The sequence below is a fragment of the Triplophysa rosa genome, unplaced genomic scaffold (assembly GCF_024868665.1).
Source record: "Triplophysa rosa unplaced genomic scaffold, Trosa_1v2 scaffold434, whole genome shotgun sequence".
Classification (NCBI taxonomy): domain Eukaryota; kingdom Metazoa; phylum Chordata; class Actinopteri; order Cypriniformes; family Nemacheilidae; genus Triplophysa; species Triplophysa rosa.
This window is the reverse complement of record NW_026634438.1, coordinates 25030-43631: the sequence shown is the minus strand read 5'-3', so window position 1 is coordinate 43631 and position 18602 is coordinate 25030. Positions and strand designations below refer to the sequence as shown.

General features: G+C 40.4%; 1 protein-coding gene across 4 annotated transcripts in view; it reads right to left on the bottom strand.

Moving 5' to 3' along the window:
* aar2 (AAR2 splicing factor) overlaps positions 1-18364 on the bottom strand; it is a 32115-nt gene extending 13751 nt beyond the window's left edge. Inside the window, exons 1-6 of one of the 4 annotated variants that reach the window (XM_057328316.1) lie at positions 18237-18364; positions 17369-17632; positions 17079-17185; positions 15830-15897; positions 8886-9644; positions 6066-6295 (exon numbers count right to left, since the gene is read on the bottom strand). In XM_057328316.1, the coding sequence (XP_057184299.1) occupies positions 6066-6295; positions 8886-9639 (984 nt within the window). In that variant the 5' untranslated portion in view covers positions 9640-9644; positions 15830-15897; positions 17079-17185; positions 17369-17632; positions 18237-18364. The remainder of the gene's footprint in view (positions 1-6065; positions 6296-8885; positions 9645-15829; positions 15898-17078; positions 17186-17368; positions 17633-18236) is intronic. The other 3 variants (XM_057328315.1, XM_057328314.1, XM_057328313.1) reach the window with 3 other exon arrangements.
* Between the last annotated feature and the right edge of the window lie 238 nt (positions 18365-18602).

The following is an 18602-nucleotide window of genomic DNA, read 5'->3' as shown; positions in this document are numbered from 1 at the left end:
TTTCCTATTCATTAGCTTACTCTCAAATGCCTGGTCAGTTTTTCAAAACATGCGTGTGGTCAGCAGAGCCTCGAGGTGCATATGCATCCGTCACTCCCCGCATCCCGTGCATGCATACACACACAGACGCGCAGTGGTGCCGTCTTTACAGAGTTTTTACCTCATAAAATAGTTCTCTATCCCTGAAGACAACCATAATATCCTGTCTGGACAGTGTTTGCCCTCTTACCTCTAGGCCTGCACGTGGCTACACCCTCTTGGCTTTCTGAGGCTCTTCGCAACAATTAGACCAAGCTAAGGGCTGCAGAGAGGAAGTGGCGCAAGTCTAGAGACCCTGCTGATCTCTCCAAGTATCAACATCTTAACTCCTTTGCTACTGACATATCTGCAGCCAAAACCAAGTACTTTCAAAACAAAATTCAAATACCATCGAACCCGCTCTTCTCTGTCCCCCTTCACCTCCCGCCAATACCTTGTTGACTGCTGATGACATTGCCAATTTCTTCACTGATAAAGTGGAGACCATCAGCAGGCAATTCTCTGCTTAACGCATCCCTGATCTCTCTCTTACCCCTTGCTATCCTCAACTCCCTTCTTTCTATCCCCTTTTGGAGACTAATGTCTCCAAAATTCTCCTTTCCACCCGACCTACCACCTGTCCCCGATCCCTTCCCACCTCCTACAGGCTATATCTGTCCATCTTTACTGCCTCAACTGGCACACATTATAAACACCTCCATCACCACTGGTACTGTCCCCACCTCATTTAAACAGGCCGTGGTAACACCTTTACTCAAGAAACCAACACTCGACCCCTCAGTGGTCAGCAACTACAGACCAATCTCACTCCTGCCTTTCATTTCCAAGGCCCTCGAAAGGGTAGTTTTTAACCAAATCTCTGCCTATCTCTCACAGCACGACCTTCTGGACAGTAAGCAATCCAGCTTCGAGAAAGGACATTCTACGGAGACCTCTCTCCTGTCTGTCGTCAAAAACCTACAGCAGGCAAGGGCTAAATCCTTGTCATCTGTCCTTATTCTGCTTGATCTCTCTGCTGCATTTGACACTGTGAACCACCAGGTCCTGCTGTCCACTCTCTCCAAATTGGGCATCTCTCGAACTGCACTCAACTGGTTTGACCCTTATCTCACAGGCAGAACCTTTAAGGTATCCTGGAAAGGCGAGACATCCAGATCTCACCAGCTGACAACTGGAGTTCCTCGGGGATCAGTTCTTTCCCCTCTCCTCTTTTCTACACATACCACCTCCTTGGGTCCAATTATTAATGCACATGGGTTCTCATACCATTTATATGCAGATGACACGCAGGTTTATTTCTCTATTCTGCCAAATGACCCCACCATCTCTGCCTGTGTCTCTGCCTGTCTTCTGGACATCTCTTCTTGGATGAAAGAGCATCACCTACAACTCAACCTCTCCAATACATTTACATTTAGTCATTTAGCACACGCTTTTATCCAAAGCGACTTACAGATGAGGGAAACAATGGAAGCAATTGGAACATAAGGACAACAAAAAGCATAAGTGCAATAAAAGAAAACTGGTCTCATATAGCCTACCACAGTATACAGAGCTAAGTTTTTTTTGGAAGGAGTAGAAAAGAGATAGAGTCAGAACTGATCAGTCAGGTGTTGACAGAAGAGATGTGTTTTCAGACGATTCTTAAAGATGGCTACAAAATCTGCTGATCTTGTAGCAGCGGGCAGATCATTCCATAAATGTGGAACCGACCCCGAGAACGTACGTGAGAGATATTTTTTACATTTTTGGGATGGCACCACAAGACATCGTTCGTTTGCAGAGCGTAGGGATCTGGCGGGTATATAAGTCTGCATTAGCGAGTGAAGATAAGGGGGTGCCAAATCAGCGGTGGTCTTGTAGGCCAGGAGCAGAGTCATGAATTTGATTCGAGCGACTATAGGGAGCCAATGTAACTTAGTGTGACGAGTGACGTGCGCTCTCTTCGGTTCATTGAAGACCACTCTGGCCACTGCATTCTGGATCATCTGTAGAGGTTTGGTTGTGCAAGCTAGAAGTTCAGCCAGTAGTGCATTGCAGTAGTCCAGTCTGGACAGAACAAGAGCCTGGACTAGGAATTGCTCGGATAGGAAAGGTCTAATTTTCCTAATATTGTAGAGGATTAATCTACAGGACCGGGTGGTGCTGGCAACCTGATCAGTGAAGTTAAGCTGATCGTCGATCACCACTCCCAGGTTTCTGGTCGTTTTGGAAGATGTGATGGCTGATGAGCCCAGTTGAATGGAGAAGTTGTGATGAATCTTTGTGTCTTTCAAAACAAAAAACTTTGTGATTACAAGCAGTTCTGTTTTAGCAAGGTTCAGCTGCAGGTGATGGTTGTTCATCCAGAGCGAAATGTCAGCTAGGCATGCTGAAATGCGTGCAGAAACAGTCGGATCGTCAGGCTGAAATGACAGGTGGAGTTGTGAATCATCCGCATAGCAGTGATAGGAAAAGCCATGTTTCCAATTGACAGAGCCTAGGGCCTCTGAAGACTGTGGGAAATGTACTAGTGGCGAGAGACGAGTTGATAATGTGGGTGAGAGCGGGAACAACCAATGGAGAGATGGCCTGGAGGAGATGAGTGGGGATGGGATCTAGTGGGAAGGTAGTTAGGTGGTTAGAAGACATGACCTTGGAAACATCATCTTGAGATAGGAGAGAGAAAGAGGGGAACAAGCATGTGTCATGAGTTTGGGCGTGATCAAGAGGCGGCGGCACAGAGAACTGACTGCTGATGGTGGTCATTTTCTTTACGAAGAAAGACGCAAAATCATCAGCTGTTAAGTCGGATGGAGGTGAGGGGGCAGGCGGGCAAAGAAGAGCAGAGAAGGTTTTAAAGAGTACGAGAGTCAGGCGAGTTGTTGATTTTAGCGTGGTAGTACTGGGTTTTTGCAGAGGAGACGAGAGGAGAGACTGATAGAGACTGAAGTCAGTAGGTTCTTTAGATTTGCACCACTTTCTCTCAGCAGACTTGAGTGTGGCGCGATGCTCACGGAGAACATCAGAGGGAAGAGAGAGAGCTGTTCAGAGGGAGGGAGTGTAGCGGAGACCGCAGAGGATAAGCGGAAGGGAGAGACTGATCGGAGGTTGCGCCGGAATGTGACCAGTGGGGAAGCATGTGTAGTGTCTGGAGAAGTTAGGTTGAGATCAAGAGTGATGAGAAAATGATCCGACATGTGCAGCGGGGTGACCTGGGAGTGATGAGTGGAGCAGTGTCGTGTGTAGATAAGATCTAGTTGATTACCAGACTTATGGGTTGCTGAAGTGGGAACTCGCTTGAGGTCAAACGACGCAGTCAGGATGTTGAAGTCTCCAAGTACCACCAGAGGAGTACCATCCTCAGGGAAGGATGACAGAAGCGTATCCAACTCCTCCAAGAAATGTCCAAGCTGACCTGGGGGACGATAGATAACCACAACATGAGTTTTAACAGGGTGGATGATGACAGCATGTGACTCGAAGGAGATGTTGTCACACGAGAGTGCCAGCTGTTTGAATTTCCAGTCATTGGGGATAAGTAGACCGGTTCCTCCACCCTCCCTGATATGCGTGGGTGTAGAAAAGTGTAAAGTTATTTGTGAGAAAGTGTAGTTATTTGAGAGAGCAGCCGGTGTGGCAGTGTCCTCTGGCTTGATCCAGGTTTCAGTAAGTGCTAAAAGAGAACGACCAGAGTGTTTAGCAATAGCTGTAATGAAATCTGCTTTGTTTACAGAAGATAGGCAGTTCCATAAACCAATGGGAAATGTAATTGAGGTAGTTGTGGATGCTGAAAGAGTGCGCAGATTATTAGCATTAACATTGCGTGGCCTTCTACGTGATACCAGTGTTTTACGAGTTGTAGTGACAGTAGGGATTTGAAAACACAGTCAAAATCGGGGAATAAGAAATATACAAGACAAATAGGGATGTGGCAGTGAGGAAATTTTCCCACCGGTTAATAGACGTGTAAAAACACCGGTAGTACCGGTGACACCGGGGGTGGGAGTGGTCGGAGATGCAGCTGTACGCATGACGCATTTTACTTTCAGTTTCGAATTAGCGGCACTTCGGAAACAGTAATTACTTGAATTAATGGTAGGTTCAATGTCTTAATAAAAACATACAAAACTACAAAAAATGACAATGACATTTGCTTATCCTGGCTTTTGTCCTGGCTTTTGTTGAAACTAGTAACTTTATTAGCACCAATTGTATTATTGCTCCTGTATGACATATCGCTTTATTGCTCCCTGCTCTCTGTAAGTCGACTTTGGATAAAAACGTCTGCTAAATGACTAAATGAATACAAAATGAATAATCACCTGCCTATATGAACGGATAATCACGGCACACATTGTGCAACAAATAAATAAATAAGAAACGAATAAGGGAATACGTAACGATAAACGTCTATGTTCAATATATAAATAACAAACGAATAAGAAAGGAATACGAATGAAAAAAGTTTGTTAAATAAATAAATAAGAAACGAATAAGAAAGGAATATGAAATGAAAATTGTTTATGTTAAATAAATGGCAAAGCATCAGCTTTTGAAAATTAGAAGGAAAATAAAATTAAAACTTAACTGATAGTGCTTTCTGCTTACATATTCTACTGCATGTTCTTTGACAGAAAAGCCTCCGCCATCATCTTGTCAGTCAGTCAGCACTTCACTCTCCTCATATGATGAATAAAATCTGACTCCTGCTACTGATCTTTGCTGCGACACTTGTTCCGCTTACGCTGAATGCAGCAGCCTTGCTCAGATGCGCAACTGTAGTTTGGTCTTTAACTAAACTAAGTGATATATTACTATAAAAATTCAAAATGACGGTGGGGGGGGGTTGGGAGGGGGGTCGGTGCCGCGGTGGAAAAGTGATGTAATCGGTAGACGGGTGGACACAGTGTATAATCGGTGACACCGCCTATCACAACAATCCTACTCTCCAAGACGGAACTCCTGGTTATACTGGCCAACCCATAAATTGAACAACACCTTACCATTCAGCTTGGATCTTCAACTATAACTGTCTGTAAGTCTGTGAGGAACCGACGACCAGCTAAAATTCACCTCTCACATCACAGCAACCACTCGAACTTGCAGGTATGTGCTCTGCAACATCAGGAAAATCAGGCCGTTCCTGTTGGAGCATGCCTCTCAGCTGCAAGTCCAAGCTCTGGTCATATTAAGACTGGACTACTGCAATTCTCTACTGGCCAGCCTTCCAACAAATGCAGTCAAGCCCTTGTAAATATTCCTGAACGCAGATGCAAGTCTAGTTTTCAATCAGCCTAAAAGAACCCATGTAACACCCCTCCTAATTTCACTTTTTTCTGAAAAAAAAACCGCCCTACGTCAAGCTCCTTTTTCACAGCTAACCAATGACAGACATCTGTCGTTTCCATAACAACATGCGAGGAATGTGATTGGTCGAGAAGGCTCAAGCTCGAAAAAATAAAATGTCGGCCGAAACGCCCGTTGGAGGATAGTTTTGTATAAATGTAAGTTTAATTTTCACTTTCAACAACTGATTGCATTTCTATCGAGAAATTAGTATTGTAGTGTTTAAATATGTGATTAGTTATTGCAAAGACGCTCTCTGTTTATAATTCAAATAGACTTCCGTTATGCTGCCTATGTTTCTCTGGAATGCCTTCGTGCGCGAAGTCATGGCATTCGGCTGCTATTTGTAACCAAACGCTTTTGTCAACTTTTTCTTGTCAAAAAAAGTGCTAACACGGCGTGATGACGTCACAAATATGCTAATTAGTTTGTGAAGTCACCAGCGCCACAAGTCTGTCAAAATCCTATGGGAAACACTGCTAACGGTACTATTTACCGTGTTGACAAAATGTTTATATGCTCTCCTACTTGCTTTGGATAAAAGCGTCTGCCAAATGAATACATGTAAATGTTATATTATATTCTAAACTCATATATTGCCTTTTTTCTCCTGTAAATATGTTTCTGAGACTTCACTTTATTTTTCACATTTTCAATTAGTTTAAACAAAAAGAATTTGAAATCTGAGTGAATCTTACCTGAAGCGTGGAAGTAAGAAAGTTGCACTGGGACACAATATCAACAAAGAAGTCTGGAGGGATTTCTCCCAGCTGGTGGTAGAGCACAGAGATGAGACCTAGATACAAATCCTTCTTTTCTTTGATGGCCTCTTCAGAGCGACAGAGCAGAGACAGCAGTGTTTTCCAGTGCTCAAAGGCCTCATATACATTTCCAATGAGGAAGCAAACAAACGCAAACTGTAACTCTCCTACACAAAGAAAGAAAAAGTATTTCAGTATGAAAACACTTCGTGGTTAAGTCTATCCCCAATCCCCACAGGTGATTTTGGTCATTTTCACAAAACTTTGATGGCCATCAGAATTAGGGCTGTGCAATTATATCGATACAGCAAACTCTCGCAATATTTTTTTTCACAATAGTGTTATGATATTCCAAGCTATCCTATTGATACATATTTTTAAATCATGTTTTAAAGTCACCATGAAACGGAAGTTGCGATTGACTTCTTTCCCATAATCGCGATATATATCCAAGCAAAAAGGCTTCTGAAATTAGAAAAAATGTGGGGAGGGGCTTTATTTTGCCTTTCCCTTTTTGATTGGTTTGTTGTAAGTTGGGCCTGGAGGGGAGTGCTAAAAATGCCTGGCAATTGGACAGTCACTATAGTCCTACCTCTCTTTTGTTGCTTACGTCATGTGGTGAAGAGTTGTTGTTGAGAGGGGGAGAGGAGCTTAACGTTTTTGATTAAAGATTACTTTAATCACGGCAACACTGTGAATTTCCCCATACAATGCATTTACTTGGGCGGTCCGCCCAGGTATATTAATGGCTGCCCAAGTATATTTGGCGTCACATTTTTTATCCATCTGTGAAAATTACTGTCTCTGTGATCGATTAACTAGTGGATAAACAGCGCTTCTGCATATTGTCTCTTTCCTGACTTGTTTGGCGTGAGTGGCATGTGGCCACCTGCCCGTCCTCCTCTTCCATGTTCGCATGCACTCTCTTCCGTTGAGCTCCATGTGTGCGCGCGAGCCCTCGCTCTCTCGTCTGTGCGTGTAGTTAGCTCCGTGTAGTGTATATAAGTGTCACTTGCATTTAAAATCAAAGAAGCGTTCATAATACAGCAACACATTGTGAAGAAAGGGCAAACAGCATATAGCCGCTCTATAATGTAGATGTACTGTATTGTGATTTTGTCCGATGATGTTGCATTTATAAATCACTGCTGGTGGCATTCAGTTGTAAAATATAGTATAATGTGACAAGATCAGAGAGTAGACGTCACAAATATGCTAATTAGTTCGTGACGTCACCAGCGCCACAAGTCTATCAAAATCCTGTGGGAAACACTGTTTCCCGTTTAATTTCATGGTGACTTTAAATGTCATATACATTTGGTCATTGCCTCAAAAGTGTGAGTGAGCACAGCACTCCAGCACTTTGGTTTTAAAAATAAGTCCGTAAGTAATCAATCAAATAAAACAATTAGGCACTTGTTATTAGAGCTCTGGTAGTCACGTGACCTTTTCTGTTTACACCGCCATGCTGGCAGGCAAGAACAGCCGGGAGCAAATATGAAATGAATGGCACCAGCATGAGTTTCAAGGCAACAGAGTTCACTGCGCACTTTAATTCAAAAGACATAGACCTGTGTAGCGTTGTCACGATACCAAACTACGTAACCACTCCCTACAGAGCGCTTACACAGATACACACGGAAGCGTTTGAAAGTCTATCAAAGTAAAAATCAAACACCCCCTTGTGTATCTGTGTAAGCACTCGGTAGAGAGTGCGATGCAATGATCATTTCAAGCACTTCTGGGTTTGGTTGCGCAAGCGCTCGGTAAGGAGCTATTCAAAGACATATCCGATGACCTTGGAAACACAATAGCCAATCAGAGGTCTTTCAAAATCTGTTCAACAGCGCTCAAAATGATAGCGGGAAATGCAAGTATTGTCACATTTAGTACCGACTGGTACCGAAGTATGGTGTTGGTATCGTGACAACACTAGACCTGTGCATAGCAAAACTTAATATATTAACATTGCAGATCCCTAAAATGCCCTTGAGGTGCTTTTAACATGTATCAATAAAGAAACGGATAGCTTTCCTGACCTGCAGGATCCTAATATCTACGACTACCTCATCAACTTTTCCTCGTCCTACTCCAGAGACTCTTTAAAAGCCTGGAGTGGTAAAAGTTGACGTGAATTTTGTAATGGATATTCAACTTTGGAGTCTGCCGGCTTTAACCTTCTTTGTCGTCAGTGGAAGGGTAAGTCAACTGTGTTGTTAGCTAACGTAATCGACCCTAGCTGTCCTTGTTTGTAGCCAGCTATATCACTGATCTTGCAGGTCAAAAATTCCCCCAAAATGTGCTGCTCTTGTGTGTCTTGTTTCGGATTTGGCAGCATAACGACAGAGAGGAAGAGATAACGTTAGCGGTGGCATGTGTTGGTTAGCATGTTTTATTGCAGTTAACCATTTAATCGTCTATCAGGGATAAGGGATCCTTAGCAATATGATAAAATGATTTGCCCTTTGCATTTGCTTTGTTCTGGCATCCGGGCGCACAGCAGCTGTCCACCGTGTTAAGATAGTATGATTTGTAAAGTCTAAACAATCTGGATTTAAATGATTGTTTGACCACTGTCAATACCAATGCTACAGCCGCTCGGGCGCTCTCTCTGATTGCCTGCCAAAATGGCGGAGTTCGGAATGCGTGACGTCAACCTCCGGAGCTCTTTTGCTACTGTGTGTATTCACTAAATTTTTGAATGACTTTTCCCATGATGCTTTGCAATCACTAGACTGTAAGTGAATTTGAACTCACCTAGTAGATTTAGTGGCTGGTATCTATAATGACTGTCAAGGACACAGTTGAGAGTGTAGCTCAGATCCATACTATATTTGGTGATCTGAGCAGGTGTGGCCCCAGGAGGGTAGACCTGTCTGGGAATATGTGAAAAGCGTAACTCTGTGCCTTCTCTTTGTTTCATCCGTGGCAGTCTGTCCAATCCCTCCTTCATACTCTGACATTCCCGGTCATTGCGGGGAAGATTGTACTCTGCCCTGTCTTTAGTATGGGTCAGCTGCAGTTCTGGGACCATATCACTAAAGGACACCCTACCACTAAGGGGTTGCAAAGCGCTGGCTAACTCCTGACTAAGTCTGTCAGTCAGGGAAACCCATTTGCGAAGTGTGTCATATGGGTATGGCCCCAAATACGTATCCAGTTCTTGAAGATTGTCCCTTGTACGTTCAACTTCCTCAGCATTTTGAGAGAAGTCCAGATCATCATTATTTTTGTTCCAGTGTGCTATGATCACCTCCTGAGGTTTCAGGGACAGGAACAGGCCTCTTCTAGGACCAATCTCTCCACAGGTGCTTTCAGTGTTGGCGGAGCAGTAATGGAGAAAGTGAAGTCCTGGAGGAATCATTTTCACCCCACGGAACCGAGGACCCAACGTCCAGGTTTTGTAATCGAGTCCTAACTCTATTCCTTCAGGAACACCAAGTAGAACAAGAGTGGCTCCCTCTTCAAAAAATCCACGAGCCACCTCGTTGTCCATGTCTGTTCCTAACATTTCTTCTGTAAATAACATTCACATCATTGTCATCTGTTTATTATTTTATTGTTGAATGAAGGTAACAACATGAGCTAAATAATCCATTATTTTAATAGGTCATACACAGGGCTGCCAACTCTCACGCATTCGCCGTGGAACTCACGCAATTGACCCAACGCCTGGAGTATGATTGACAGGCGACCTGACCAATCATAACGCCAATATTATGCGCCCCCTTTTGCGATTTGCCATTTTGTCCAACAATCAAACCATAGAGTTTAACCAGTTTTAAAAAGTCCTTCGTGATTGCCGTCACACTGTACGAACATGATCCCAGTTAAAAGTCCTGTCACTGTGGAATCTTAATAAGATTCCACAGAAAAAATAAAGACTTCTTATAACAGACTTTTACCTCATATACTGACTGTCATATGATCCGCGCTTGAAGGACTGCATCTCATCAACACTGCCAGTATTGTGTAATTTCTGAGCACATATAGATGTATTTTACATGTTTTTACATGTTATGAGCACTGTTTTTCACCACAGTTATAAATGCACTTGATAAAATACCTAAAAAGTATTGAGAAGTATTCATAGGAACATTAGTACATAGATGGGTTGATCTGAAATCATATTCAATAAGAATAATTACATATAAGTAGGTTTATGATGATAATTTGATTATTTGAAGAAGAGTTGATGATTTAATGAGACAATCTGTACCTGTAACCAATGATTGTTACTTAATGTCTCTTTAAGCATGTTTAAAGCACATTTGAGCACAACGTAACAAGGTAAAATCCAGTGATGTTTTTAGAGGCCTAAAGTTTGAAGCCTGTTGTGCTCTCTCTGAAACCTGGGGATTTTCCACTGTTTAAAAGTAACCATGATTACGCACGTACGCCACGCCATCTCGTATGGAGACCATGGCTTGTTTGGTGGTCTCGTGTAGTAACCATTGTATGCAAATTATTTTAAAAATGATGTAATAACCAGCGTACCACCATTAGATACGTACCTTGTTACCTGTGACTTATTGGTGGCAGGCAATTAACAATTGGTTAATAAAAATAAGAGATAACAGGAAAATACCTGATTGGTTTCAGAAGAGACCACCTTTCAGAAATTTTACTATAACTGTAGACTGGAAAACACTTGGTTTTTAGATGACTTGGAACATCTCACTTTGTTTGGCTCGAGCAAATAAAGTTAACTCCTTGACACCCGGACCTTCCTTGTCTGAGAGATTTTTTGAACTACAAGACTGATATTTTTCCACAACACCAGAATTTTATCAGAGGTAAAATTTGATCTTTATGGTCATAATCACATTTTCACCCGTTGCCTAAACGTGTCAAAAACCAATGGCGTTATGTTGTTACAGGAAGCACACTAGGCTATTGTTACAGTAGTTAACTAATGCTAGCTAGGTTGACTTAGTGAATGTGACATTATAAATACTTAAGATTTTGCTTTTTAATAATGTGAATACTGAATTACAAGAACAGTGTTGATCCCAGGTAATGCAGTGCGTTCAGCTGTATGATCTGTAGTCTTGTAGCTTCGATCTTTATTTTGTGTACTTTATTCTGAGTCACTTTCACATCCTGAATTTATACTTCAAGGGGCGGTTTCCCGGACAGGTCTTAAGCCTAGTCCTAGACTAACTTAAATATTAGAGGTGTCTTGATCGAAAAACAACTTGCACTGAAATAACTTAAAATATATGAGTACGATTGTTTTGTCTCAAGATGCAGGCTTGTAAAGTTGTTTGTAAAATAAGTTTTTTAAATTGACTTAAATATCCTAATTTAACCAAGGCCTAGTCCTGATTTAAGATAATCCTTCTCCGGGAAACCGCCCCTAAATGCATATTGCAGACCTTCTTAATGCTTTTGGCTGAAAGTACACATCATTTTTTTCCAGAAATAATTATTTCACGATAAATATTCTTTAGTGTAGTGGGAGTGCTTTGGCTGATATTGGACATAGCAAAAGGGGGCAGGCTTTGCGAAGTGTCAATTGACTGTTTTCTCACGTTTTCACACCACACATCCATTTTCTCACGCAGGGTCTCGCACCCGCCATTTTTTCTGTGGTGTGTAATAAAATGTGTGAAATAAATGAAGTCTGCATTTTTTCCTCAGCGGTCTATCAGTGGACCTGTGTGGCCATTGGCCAATCAAATGTAAGAAGGCGGGAGCTACTGTTTACAGAGCAGTCCCAGATAGCACAGGTACATCTGTAAGAATGTGACATCTGACAGCAGACGTCTCAAGAGTTGTAGGGCAGATGAGCAAACAGCATCTGCCAGATGTCTTGCAGATGAAAATGCAGACATCAAATAGATGTCTGCCAGATGTACGTGTGCTATCAGGGGTGCAACACACAACGTTAGTGGCTAAACAATCAATATTTTACAACAATATAATATTGAGCGATAGGATCCACTGATGCAAACTACAACTACAAATTGAAAAAATGTAATTTACGTGATTAATGTAATGTAATTGGAAATTATCAGTGTGACGAGACAACAGATAGTAACTGAGCCATTTTCAGCAGTTTTTTCCCAGATAGCACAGGTACATCTGTAAAATGTCTGCTAAAGATCTGGAGATCTGGAAAACATCGGCTGTGTAAAAACATATGCTAAACATCTTAGAAAGAGCTGTTGTACATCCATTCTAAATCATACACATCTTACAGTCATCTTCTAGAGGTCTATATGACATCTGACAGCAGTCGTCTCAGAGATGTAGGGCAGATGAGCAAACAGCATCTGTCAGATGTCTTGGAGATGAAAATGCAGACATCAAATAGATGTCTGCCAGATGTACGTGTGCTATCAGGGTTAGGGATAAGATTAGGAATGAATGTGTACATAATAAACTGTGTGGCTTTGAAAGTCTGTTGTAGTAAGCCTACAAAAATGAAAAACTTATTTGCAAGTGCATTAATTCTAAATTCTAATAGACAAACACTTTTTCTTTATTTGTCAGTTTCTGTATTCCTTTGATAAGATCAATTGTCTACAGCCTTTATAAGATAAAATCCATAGCTGCGTCTCAATTCGAAGGGCTGCGTTTGTCAGGCACATACGTCATTATTTCAGGTTTTATTTCAGAAAGGCAACAGTTACATTTCAAGGCAGAAATGAAATCATGTCAGCGCCAATGGAGAGACTCAGAGATGAAGTATTTTTTAGGCTAACCTGGAAGTAATTTTTGTAGGCTAACCTGGTTCCCTCAACCAAAAGCCTATGCATTTTTCCCATAGACTTTTGGAAGATCGCAAAAAATAAGCACTGTGATTAACAAAGGTTTTATTATGATGTTTATATGTTTTGTCTATCAAGATAATCTTTACAAATTAACACCACATTTGTTACTTTTGTAAGCCGAAATACAATCGGCAGAAGTAAAAAGCTAACACGATGCTATAAACAGACTACCACAACCAAGCCTCCGACAACTCTTTCAAACTTTATAAAAAATGTGTTCCCTGGTAAGTAATTACTCTGTGAATGAATCCACATCTACGTTTTAAGAGATTTGTGCATTATTTGTGAGCTTTATACACGCGATGACGTCTAACGTCCCCGCCAAAGGAAGTAGTCGTTTTTAGCAAATTGTTAGCAACCACCGTTTTTAAGACACAATAAGGCTTTAAAAAATCACAAGCGGGTTATAATTGGTGTGTTTTATGTCATAGAATAAAACGTGAAAATATTCAGAGGTATGTTTCCCATGGAACCGGACGCCCTAAAATGCTAACTCCCTTCCGGGTTTTACATACAAAAATACATCCCTGAGCATCTCCATTAGGGATGTGCACGAATATTCAAATATTCGATCCGCAATAACTATTCGAATATTAAAAATGCTATTCGAATATTCCTATTTTTCATAAGAATAAAACTGCGTCACCACAAGGTTAAGTTACCGTTACAAAAGACCTTAGAGTTATCACGTCTTATTTAACGCTTCTTCACTTCTTTTGTAATTATTTTTCAATGTACAGAAAATATAAAAAATAATTTGTATTTGTTCCTAAATCTTTGTTCACTCAGATCGCAAGCTAGTTTAAATATTTTAAGTTTACACACTGGATGCCCGGATCGCGTTTTATGCTCAGCTCACATCACCATATTAAAATGTTTAAAAACTGGTGAGCCACAGAATTCGTTAACATTACTTACATTAGGTATAAAAATATCAACGTAATATTAAATGATTAACAATAATTCGTTTATTACCATTACTTGTTTGGAGCGGTTGTTCTTAGTAAATTAATATTCGTTCGTTAAAAATATATTAAGTAATGCTAATTCCAACAACTTGAAACATGCAAATGTACATTTCACTGCAACAAATGTTAATGAATTTGGCCTTAACATAAGACTGGCACCTTTTTCCATACCTAAAAGCAAGAATTTTCCTTCTAGAAGTTCAAATAGTTACAGCCTGTAAATAAATTCGCACGGATGCTTTTTTTGTTTGTTTTAAAACGCGCTGTGATTCCTTACCTTAGATGAAATAAATAGGCCTACCTTATTTATTGACGCAAATCCAATGCAAAGCTAAACAAGACAGACACTGACCGTGAACGACAAAGACAACAATATTTATATGCGTGCTGATCAGCAGAATATCTTCCTCAGATGACCATGGTCACGTAATCGGGGAATAAAGCACTATGGCTCCGTCTTTGTTGCGGGGTATTTTTTAGGATCTTAACAGTCAGTATGAGGTATCAAGCCCGTTTACTTTATTTATTATCAACATTATAAACAATAAAGCCAGATATTATTGTCAGATCTGGGTTTTGTTACCGGGAGTTAGAGAAGAGCAGCGCGTTTTCTCCGCTATCGGCTTGTTAAGCGCCAGCTTGTTGAACAGACTTTCACCAGAGTAAAATAGACCTATATGCTTGTTTGTTCTTATCAAGAACATATAAAACAAAATAAACAAGATAACCATATATCACAGACTGTCAATATACGTTGCGTTTTGTTCGTTTTGTTGTGTCCGTTTTCTTTTTGTATTACAGTTCCACGCAGGTTTTTATGTATTTTTCTATTTTTTCAACATAAAAAACGATATATAGGATATAATATTAATGCATTATGAATATTTAATGATAATTATAAGCTTGATGTGAAATTGTGAATAAATAAAAACGTAACAAATTACGTCATTATTAGCTTAATTTAAATAAACCAATATTCGAATATTCATTTTTTTATGAGCTCAAATATTCGAATATGAAATTATTGAAAAATGCCCATCCCTAATCTCCATAGCCCTGTGGTTAGTGTGCCGACACATAGGACCAGTGCATTTGGGACCCGACCTGAGTTCGATTCCCGACGCGAGCATCCATTGTCGCTCCCACTGTCTCTTTCCAATGCTTTCCTGTATGTTCTCCACTGTCCATTCAAAATAAAGGCAAAAAAGCCCCTATAATATATCTTTAAGATAATTTAATCACAATGATTACGTCTTTAGAGAAAATAGTTTTTTTAATTGAAATGAGACAACACCGATGACGTATGCGGTAGACAAATGTGACCTGTGATCTGTGCTCAAAATTGAAAGGCACAGTTCACCTAAACTTAATAAAAAGTAATGAAATTATGTTATCAAATGTTATGACAATCACAATAATTCTAATGCAAGGTTTTTGTGTGTTTTTTTTTTTTTACTTTCCGCCATCCCATACCCTCTGCAGTTCCTCCACAACATAACCCCCCATCCCCCTTCGGCGAAAAATCTCACTCCCAGCTGAACTCAAAAGTTGGCAGCCCTGCAATCACAGTTAATACAGTTGTACGCAAAGGCAAAGATTCACTGGGCCTCATTTATCAAACTAACGTAGAAACGAGTGCAGATCCGTGCGCAGAAATACGACAGGGTTTACGTGTGATTCATCAAACATTCGTATGCCGCCAATCTCATTTTATGAATGATCGTACCTTGATAAATGTGGTGGCTGAAATCGGTAAATTACTGATCATTTTTAAGGCGCAATTATAGAATAATGTTTATAAGTAGGCTAAATGTCTTTATACAGTTTTCTTCATTTAGGTGAAGAAAAAATGGTCTGTTGCGGAGGAGACAGATGCATGTTTCTAAGCAGGATAAATGTTTAAAATCTAATGCTGCTAATCTTATATTTCAGGCTACTTAAATCAAGAACACACCGTTTTATGTTTCAGATCTGTCAGAGGCAGGACCAGCGGTCTTCAGCCCCCACAAACCGGCCTGGAACCTGCCATACAAAGCAAGGCAACCTGTGACCCAATGCACATCTTCCATCCCATCGAACAAATAAAAAAAAACCCATAACATCATGCGTTTTGTCTGTTTTCATTAGAATGCATATTTGTCCATCAAAGAAGCTATCATCTTGCAAATAGGTAAACTAACCCATTGCATATAAATATACTGATTAGGCCTATTGTAGTTTTTAAGATTTTTGACTTTTAATTGTGCATTTTAATCGTCGTAAATGATCTAGAAGTAGCCTAAAATATCCTTAAAGTTTTGTACACCAAAGCACATGTTAACCTTGTAATTTCAAACAATTAAATGATCATATAATAAATAATTAAAAATACTTTATTAATGTAATGAAATCGCATATCGTAATCTACTTTTACATTTGTTATACTAAACGAAAATAAAATAATCTTTTTTATTTGTCATTATTCCTTTTCAGTTATCAAAAGGGTAAAGCGTAGCGTACACAGACACCCTATCTCAAAACTTGCATACACGAACTGAGACCAGTCATGAGATTTGATCGTAGCAACCGCTCACGTCCATATTGATGCTAAATGCCAAGTTTTGCGTGTAAACGACCGTACGCCCAGTTTTCGGTCGTACGCTCGTTACATAAATGAGGCCCAATGTGCTGCGGACTCTAGTCGGGGACATTTTTTAAACCATAGATGCAGAAAAGTCTACTATGAAAAATATGCACAGCGTTTGGAGGCAATTTCATGGATTACATTTAGAAATTCTAGCTACATTTTGAGGTTGAACTTCCAGCCAGCCCTGGTTAAATATTTACCACCAATGTGATTTTCAATTAAATGCAGTTACAACTAGGCTTATTTAAAGGAAACTCTACGGCCCGGTTTCACAGACAAGGCTTAAGGCTAGTCCCAGACTAAAATGAATGTTTGACCTGTCATAACTGAATATAACTTGCCCAGAAATATCTTAAAATATATCAGTGCCATTGTTTTGTCTCAAGATGCACACCGGTAATGCATTCTTCTAAGGCATTTTTGTAAAAGCAACATAAATATCTTAATTCAACTAAAGCATAGTCCTGGTTTAAACTAAACCGTGTCTGTGAAAACGGGCCTACATGTCTCAAGAATAACAGAAACAAAAAAACAGGTGAAATAGTAAAATCGAAATACAATTGTTATGCATCTTCACCTAAATCCGATTATACCTTGTCCAGAAGTGCCCCCACTTTCTTTTCCCGATGGACTTCCTTCTGTTTTTATTCTTCTACTTAACAGTCTTCTTGTTGATATGTGAATCTGATGTGAATCAAGAAACAAAGTTACGTTACTTCGACACACGTCATAATAAAAGTAATTTGACTTTGCCCTTAAGAAAATACCATACAGTACTAAATATATTTTAAAATATATATTTTTTCAAGATCTGATAAATTAACCCCGTTTGCTGGGAGTGTGTGTGTGCAGCCAGTAACCTATTACCTGTACATGCGATAAAAGAGCGATGGGAAAGGAAAACAAGAGTCCGCCTGTGTTGAGCCACGAGTTTGGCCCTGTCCCAAATGGCGCACTTCATGTGGACTTGCGGTCTCGTGGACTTAAATTGCGCATGCTCGCCAAGTCCACGAGTCCGTAGCGTGTCCCATTTGTCTTTTTAGCGCTCAGAAGTCTGCTCGCGAGCGCCTCCTTTGTGCCCTCGATGCGGTCTTCGGCAAAGACTCCACTGAAGTCCCCTACCCAGGAATCCTTGCGAACGCCCAATCACAGAACAAATGGGAGGAGTGTCGTCGATGTCAGACATTTACGTAAACATGACGGATACATTTTTAAATGTATGTTTTCATAAAATTCAAAATTAATTAATAAATTTGTTACTTATTCACATCATTGCTTATTTATTTTCCATTAAGACAGCTATTCAAGAATAAAAAACTTTTAATGCAGTGCATTTTCTTAAGGTAAGCCATGTTTTATTGTAGATTTATATGTAGTTGTCTCTGGGCTCTGTAAAGCTGAACAACACAGCTTCTTTATTATAGAGAAATATTAAATAACAACATATATGCATATTAAGAAGTGTATACAGAAGAATAGTGTATACAAATAAATAAATATACATAAGCAGTTGCATTTACGTCATGACAAATTAATGCATTACAAACATAAGTATCTATTGCATAATGCTCGGGTGGTATATCAACATATGAAATACTGAACAATAAAAACCGGCAGCTCCAGTCCTAAATACTACAATGGGACAACAAGTGTGGTCGACTTCACACGGCGCTGTGCAGACTGATCAGCGAAAGACAACAAAGTACCGCGAGAGTGATTAGAAAGCACCGCTTACTCTTTCCGGTGTGATGACCTCAAGTCTGTACCAAAATGCACTCCCGTGTACCCTTGTGGACTCGTGCCTAGTGCCCTGTAGGTGTGCACTTCCTGACGTCACCAAGTGTGGACCCTGAGGAGGTCCACAAGACCGGAGTGCGTCATTTGGGACAGGGCCTATGTCATCCAGAATGACGCGGAAATGGTGTCGTGTGTGGAAGGCCAAAAGGGACAAAAAGTGTGAAACTAATTTATCCCTTATGCGTCACAACGCATCGGTTTTTTGTTTATACTTCTGCGTTGTTGTCCGCGTCGACAGGTAATGACCACTAGTCGTCAGTGTCCACGGGCGTGTTGCTTGTGTAACATTGTGTAACTTGTTGTG